This window comes from Electrona antarctica, assembly GCF_951216825.1.
Source record: "Electrona antarctica genome assembly, chromosome: 22".
In the NCBI taxonomy this organism is placed as follows: Eukaryota; Metazoa; Chordata; class Actinopteri; order Myctophiformes; family Myctophidae; genus Electrona; species Electrona antarctica.
In genome coordinates, this window is record NC_136805.1 from 11,087,084 (window position 1) to 11,094,505 (window position 7,422).

At 44.2% G+C, this 7,422-nt stretch overlaps 1 protein-coding gene across 3 annotated transcripts in view; it reads right to left on the minus strand.

Moving 5' to 3' along the window:
- spata20 (spermatogenesis associated 20) overlaps positions 1 to 6,007 on the minus strand; it is a 143,908-nt gene extending 137,901 nt beyond the window's left edge. For 2 of the 3 annotated variants that reach the window (XM_079492824.1, XM_079492822.1), the window contains exons 1-5: positions 5,630 to 6,007; positions 3,762 to 3,866; positions 3,547 to 3,611; positions 2,673 to 2,827; positions 1,961 to 2,104 (exon numbers count right to left, since the gene is read on the minus strand). In XM_079492824.1, coding sequence (XP_079348950.1) covers positions 1,961 to 2,104; positions 2,673 to 2,827; positions 3,547 to 3,611; positions 3,762 to 3,866; positions 5,630 to 5,883 — 723 coding nt within the window. In that variant the 5' untranslated portion in view covers positions 5,884 to 6,007. The remainder of the gene's footprint in view (positions 1 to 1,960; positions 2,105 to 2,672; positions 2,828 to 3,546; positions 3,612 to 3,761; positions 3,867 to 5,629) is intronic. The other variant, XM_079492823.1, reaches the window with a different exon arrangement.
- Positions 6,008 to 7,422: the final 1,415 nt, after the last annotated feature.

Sequence of the window (7,422 nt, forward strand, 5' to 3'; positions counted from 1 at the left end):
CATAAAGCCCTCATGTTGGTCAGTATCACATTAGCCAGCTTTCATGTCAAGCATTGCATTGCCAAAATGTGGAATGTACTAAATGTTAAACCCCAGCTGCAAGGGGTTTCCTTGTGCTAAATGCACGGGCCCGCCTGCAGTTCCAGCCTTTCTGGGGGCTCGATATGCACACATAATAACTATTCCTACTTCCAGGCAAGGTTAATTAAATCGGAGGGAGCGGAGAAGCGGGGAGACATGTGAGAATTTTGGCTGGTTGAAGACCAAAATTCTCACATGTCTCGCCCCGCTTCACAATTTGCGTCCTCACTTTTCTGTCCTTACACATCTCTCTCTTTCTGCCACCAGTGTGGCACACGTTTGAGCACTCATGTTCGGATCCTGTCTTCCGAAACTGGTTTGACAAGGGGATCAGAACTACTAAAGATCTGTACAGCAACGGGACTATGGCACCATTCTCATACTTAACAGAGCAATTCCGTTTGCCTGGCTCTCACCTATTTCGCTACTTTCAGATCAGACAAAGACAATTCCCAAACTTTCCAAACCAACCCAACCATTCTGCAGTGGACTTTCTCTGAACCCCAATACAAAGGGCTTAATTTCAACAATATATAATTAACTCAACTCAATAAACCCAGAAACTAGTCTCAACCATCTTAGGATGGCATGGGAGCAGGACCTCGGGCTAGACATGCCCGACCTGACATGGAAGACAGCTCTGAGACTGGTTCACAGTTCCTCAATCTGTGCTAGACATAGTCTTATCCAATGTAAGATCATTCATCGGGTTCATTACACAAATGCAAGACTAGCACAGATATTTCCAGATATTAATGATGCATGTAACCGATGCAGACAATCCGCTGCTGGTCTGTCACACATGTTTTGGACATGCCCTAGGTTGGTGGACTTTTGGACAACTATATTTAAATCCTATTCTGATATATACCATCCATAACCATCCATATTTGGCATTCCCCCAGGGACTAATATTCCTCTATACCTTAAGAGAATAATCTCCTTTACTTCTCTTTTAGCCAGACGTCATACTCTTCAAATGGAAACAAGTTTCTCCACCTACACATAACGGATGGATAAAGGACCTCTTGCTTGAAAAGATTAGATTCTCACTTAATGGTTCCATGAGAACTTTCCAGCAAACATGGACGCCCTTTGTGGACCATGTAAAAACCCTGACGGTAGTCCCAGAGATGAGAGATATTTGAACTATAGAGAACGCCTATGCATTGTACGTGGGTCGTGTAAACCGGTGGCTGCGCGCACACACACACACACACACACACACACACACACACACACACACACACACACACACACACACACACACACACACACACACACACACACACACACACACACACACACACACACACACACACACACACACACACACACACACACACACACACACTCGCTCTCCATTGGCCAACAGCGCGGGTGAGCTATCTAGAGTTTATATATATCTATGGTAGGTACCCTCACAAAAAGCCTGCAGTAATCCTGGTCTCTAAACTACCTCCCCCTGGCCAGCCGGGGCACTTGATGGAGAGGAAAGGAACTGGTCGGAATAACGTGTTCCTTCCACGCGCTACGTCCGGCTGGGGAAATTCCCCACTGTCAGGTGAAAAGAAGCAGCTTGGACTCCTCATGCATGGAAGGAAGCATGAGGTCAGTCCGCTGCCCCCCCAGGTTGGCAGAGGAAGTGTAGCGCCCAGGATTACATTAGATGATTGACACTGGGTGAAAAAAATGGGTTGCAAAATCATGGGATAAAAATGTGCTACTTGCTGAGTCAGTAATCCAAATCTCCACACGTGTTGAAGACCCCTGCCTCAGTGCTGTACCTGTCAATCTCCACACGTGTTGAAGACCCCTGCCTCAGTGCTGTACCTGTCAATCTCCACACCTGTTGAAGACCCCTGCCTCAGTGCCGTACCTGTCTCATGATTCTGGTGAGGACGGTTTTGAGTCCAGGTCTACCTCCAGCGTCTCTGGGAGGGAAGTAGGTGCCCCCGATGAAAGGTCGGAGGTCGGGGGTCAGCCAAACATTCATCGGCCATCCACCGCCCCCACTCGTTGCCTTGGGGCGCAAAGAACATGAACAATACATACCAAGTAAGCGTTACAGTAACAGTCACTTGAAAGAAATAGCCTGAGCACGCACGCACGCACCGAATGGTGCCCGCACTCTTTCTTAATCAATTTAGGCCTGACGTCGAAATGAAAAAATGTCTTCTAAATGCTGACAGTTTTCTGAAATAACTGTGTTTCTGTATCAGTGGTGCTCAATATTTCATGTCAAGGACCCCAAAAATGATATGTAATTGGCCACCGACCACCATCTGTTATTCCAGGAACCCCTCAGAATCAAAGATTTGAGTTAAAAACGTTCTCTCTGAAAGAATATATATTCAAAGATTTGTGCCGCATTTTCACGATTTTTCAAAAATAGCAGATCTACATACAGCTTATACATACATACATACATACATACATACATACATACATACATACATACATACATACATACATACATACATACATACATACATACATACATACATACATACATACATCGATTTTGATCCTGTTAACGACTAATCAATTAATCAGACCCATCCCTATTAAATATATGTGAATGCACACACCTGGATGAAGGTCATGTAGACTTTGTCCACGTCAGGTCTCTCTTCTCGGTCTACTTTGATGCAGACGAAGTTGTCACTGAGGAGCTTGCCGATTTCCTCGTCCTCGAAAGACTCCCTCTCCATCACGTGACACCAGTGACAGGTGGAGTATCCCACTACCATGGAACCCATGCATGGGCAAGAACACAATTAAAAAACAATGTTCAGGACCACTATTGGGGCTGGGCAAATAAGCGAGAATATATCAAAACTGACATTTCGAACCAACCACATGAGGAAAAACGCCTTACCCATTTTTTTAAATAATCTACTAAATTGACGAGTCTGATTATCCACAGGCTAAGTGTCAAAACAAAACGTGTTTTTGTTCAAAGCTGGTTAAATCACTAGACTACTGTATATTATGATATATATATATACTGTATATAATTGTTGCTCAGCTAAATGATGCGTTCAGATGGGCAGATACAAAGATACAGTCTACCATTCATTTTCAATGGAAGCCAGCAACGTGAAGTTACGAAGGAAATCTGACGTTTGTAGCTGCTAAAAAAAGATACAAAGCTACAAATAAGTTGAACTGGCTTCAACTTTAGATACAAAGCGGCAATTATGCTGTGAATCTTTGTATCTTTGCATCTGCCCATGTGAAGTGCATCGATTAACGCAGACGTTGTCGCCTGGATCAACGACAGGTCTGCTCAAGAGGGGCGCGACAACGAAAGCATAAAAAAGCGGTGCAACGTAGGTGAGGGCCGAACCTCTAGTCAAATTTATTTTAAGTCATCCGATTGTACCAGAAGACCAAAAGTCTGAAATAATGGTGATTATAATGGTTGATGAAACAACCAAACTTGACCATCTTTGCTAATACCTGATAGGAAGATGGGCTTGTCCTCCTCCTTGGCTTTGTCAAACGCATCCTGTCCCCATGGGTACCTGAGAGAATGAGATGATATTAACCACAGTGCGTGCGTGTGTTAGTCACCAGTCAACAAGGTTGTGTGTGTGCGTGCCACGTGCATGCATGTGGTTAGTGGTTACACAGTCCACAGGGTTGTGCGCGTGCGCGTGCATGTGGTTACTCACCAGTCCACAGGGTTGTGTGCATGCTGCAGGAGGTAGGGGGAGCGCTCCTTGGCCAGTCTGTTACTGTGACTCCCTGAAGCCATGCTGAGACTGACAGAGGGGCTGCTGGGAAACAATACACACTGTATGAACAATATATATAGACAATTTACAATTTAAGTATTTAGCAGACGCTCTTAACTCAATCTATGCTTCCGACAGTCTCTGGTACAAAACATCATGAGATGAGGGGGTCAGTCAGTGGCCAAATACATAAAAGTTTGAGTGTCCTTGACATGAAAAGGTTTGAGAACCACTGATAGATAGAAACATACGTTTTTCAGAGAACCATTAGGATTTAGAAGATTCTTTTTTAGAATCGGCATCAGGTCATAATGGGTTAAAGTTAAAAAAAAAACACAATAAAGTACAAAATGAAATTCTGTCAGGTCAAATAAATCACGTCCCCTGGATTCCATTTATACCAAACCAAATACGGTAACAGATAACATAATTGTGAATGCATGATGTAACATATTAATTGTAACACACATAATGCACTTGCATTGTTGTGAATGAGACAATTAATTACAATTACATTAGAACATGAATGAAACTAAATATTTCATACACAAACAGTATGTAAAATACATTGTTATACAAACATTACAAAAGACAACAGCATTAAAATTGCAGCTCAGAAATGTTAGTAATATCATAAAACATGCAGTTATTGTTGTTGTTCACTGACACTAACACTTGTTTATATCCAGTAATATACTTCAAATGTATACTTGCTGATTATAACACACTCAGCACAGTGACATGGCATCATGTTGCAATATTAACTTATGTATGCTATGTAACATGACGTTGCATCATTCAACCATGTCCATGACTGTGCGTCATGTGCGTGCCCCCCAATGCAATGTTACATCATAAGTGTTGCTTATATATTGACTTGTGCAACTTGAATAACTACAACGTTAATTGTACATTGTGTCAGTTTACTGTCTTAAAAAGCAATATAGTAGCAGGGGGGGTTGTCTTGCAAGCTAAACACGCATGCAACTTTGATCATAATAATCCACCTTGAACGTGCATGCTGCTTTGCCACAACAAGTTCACAACAACAACAACATGTCAAACTAGCTTAGCTTTCCTGCTAGCAGTGGTTATTAATACTTCAGACTCCCTTTTAAACAATAACTTAATAATAATAATAACAACCTATGCCTAAAAAGCTAAGCCAAACTCTAACCTCACAAAAACACCATGCCTGAGAAAAGAAGGTTTACAAAAAAACCTTCTTAAAAAAGTATGCAACTGGGGGAGCATGCTTACAATATCCTTGTACTCTACTACCCTCTAGGGGTTACACCGTTTGTCACCGTTTGTCTGTTTTCTGTTTTTATGTTTTGTGTGAGGACTGCGGATGAAAATTAGCATCTTTGCTAATCCCGGTGTATTTACGTTCATGTGACGTTCATTAATATGCTCTGTCCTGTCTAAATAAACAAATAAAGTAAAGTAAAGTAAAGATAATTCGACCCGGTAAAAACGGGTCGAACGGACTCGAATTTGCGGTTGGTCGAATAGTCCTGGGTCGAAATCTCTGGTGACCTTCTAACCTAGCCCTGAAATATGACATGTCATGTGAACCAAACCCGTCCCTCACAGAAAGTCTGCCTAGTAAAACCTCAAAACCCTGGCCACGTAAATGGGTGAAGAAACACCCGGGGAAAGCAGTATGTTAGTCTGTACCCCAGACTATATATATAGCCCCATTCGAACCCTTTCTCCCGTCCAAAACACAGAAAAGGTAACCGAGGGTCCCAAGAGGGGCTAAGGCTAATACCAGCAGCCATAATGTATGGTAGGTGCTTTACCTGAAGCCGCAACGGACCGCCCGGGGGTTCAGCAGCGGGTGTTTGTCTCTCGGCGCTGGGCGTGTAGAAGCACAATGACCGGCGGTACCGGTACGTCCCTGGCTGGTACTACTGGTACTACTACTGACCAGCCGCTGTGGTCTGCTGCTGTCTGTGTCTGCTCCCAGGACAGCTACACTCGGTAGGCGGAGGAACACCGGCTGATGTTGGGACGCGGCGGCAGCAGCAGAACGCCCCCATGCGTGTCTCAACATTCTTAATCCAGTTATTATATTAGTGGAACTGTCTGTCACACACACAACTTGGAGGTAAGGTGACGCGATCGAACCACGTGTGCTGCCTGTTTATAAAACCCCACTACTACTCCAGACCATAGCTCCAGACTCTCACTCTGCACAGGCGAGCGCCATGATGCAGTTCTACAAGTTCAGCAGAAGATGGTGCTGTGTAGCCTAGTAGAGCAGTGGATTTCAAAGGGGGTCCTGAATGCGAATATTTCCAAACGAGCGCACCATAGGACAGGGGTTCTCAACCCGTGGGTCGCGACCCTTTGGGGGGGTCGCCAAATTATTTCGGGGGGTCCCCAAATTATTATTATTAATTATTATAATTTCCTATGGCATAGGAATTGGAAATGGTCGCCTATGAATACAGTAGGCAGTAGGCTATAATACGGATCCATTTGGTTGTATTTATTTACTGTTTGAGTTTGAGAACCTGCTGTAGAGCACAAGGCAATGCCAATAAATTATAAACATTATTAAACACAACACAAAACGTTGTTGTTTGTGTTGTTGCTCACCAATAGGCTACCGCTCTCCATGGTGCTGGAGGTGCAGGGACCGCGGCCATCTTAATGGCAAGGTGCTAACAAGGTGCAACTTCCCATTGCCAGCCCATTCATCCAAACAGAAAAGTCCCATCTGATTAGTATTACACAACGTCAAACTCACCAAGATTGCAGCTGTACGAAAAGCTTGAATTATTCTCTTTCTATCCTCAAAGTGTTTGTTTCATAAAAATCCACTGTAGACATGTTATGAGTTACTTTCTGTCCTTAGTTGCAGGTGATTCTTTTTCTAAGTGTTAGATATCACTCAACTGCCCTGAATTTGCACATAATGCAGGAGGCAGCAGGACATTGCTTCACTGAAAACGAGCTTGTAGATCTGCTATTTTTGCCACGACAGCAATGTGGCCCTCTGGAGTGAGTGTGTAAATATAGTGGCTCTCTCCATCGTCAAAGTTGCCCACCTCTGTTCTGGGCCCTGTTGAAGACGGAGTAGTACTGTTTGATGAAGACGTCACGCATGGATCCACACAGGCTGCTGCCTCCACTGAAGGCCAGTACGGCAACCATAGTAACGAGACTGCAGGGCAACATACAAAATCCTTAGTAATCGTGTGTTGTCAAACTTATAGAGTTGGGCAAACATCCGTGAAACCAAGATCTCACACGTGTATAAGGTAAAATGTATTGACTGACATATCCATCCATCCATTTTCAACCGCTTATCCGTAGTCAGGTCGCGGGAACTTCCCTCTCCAGAGCAACATTAGTGACTTCCTCCTGGGGGATTCCGAGATGTTCCAAGGCCAGTGAGTCGATGTGTTTCCTCCAGCTGCGCCTTGGTCTCCCCCGGGGTCTCCTCCCAGTGGGACGTGCGTCGAGGACCTCCCTAGGGAGACACCCGAGAGGCATCCTAACCAGATGCCCGAAACAGGTGGTTCGGGCTCCTTTCAGGGGAAGGAGCAGCGGTTCTACTCCGAGTCTCTCTCGCGTGACTGAAATT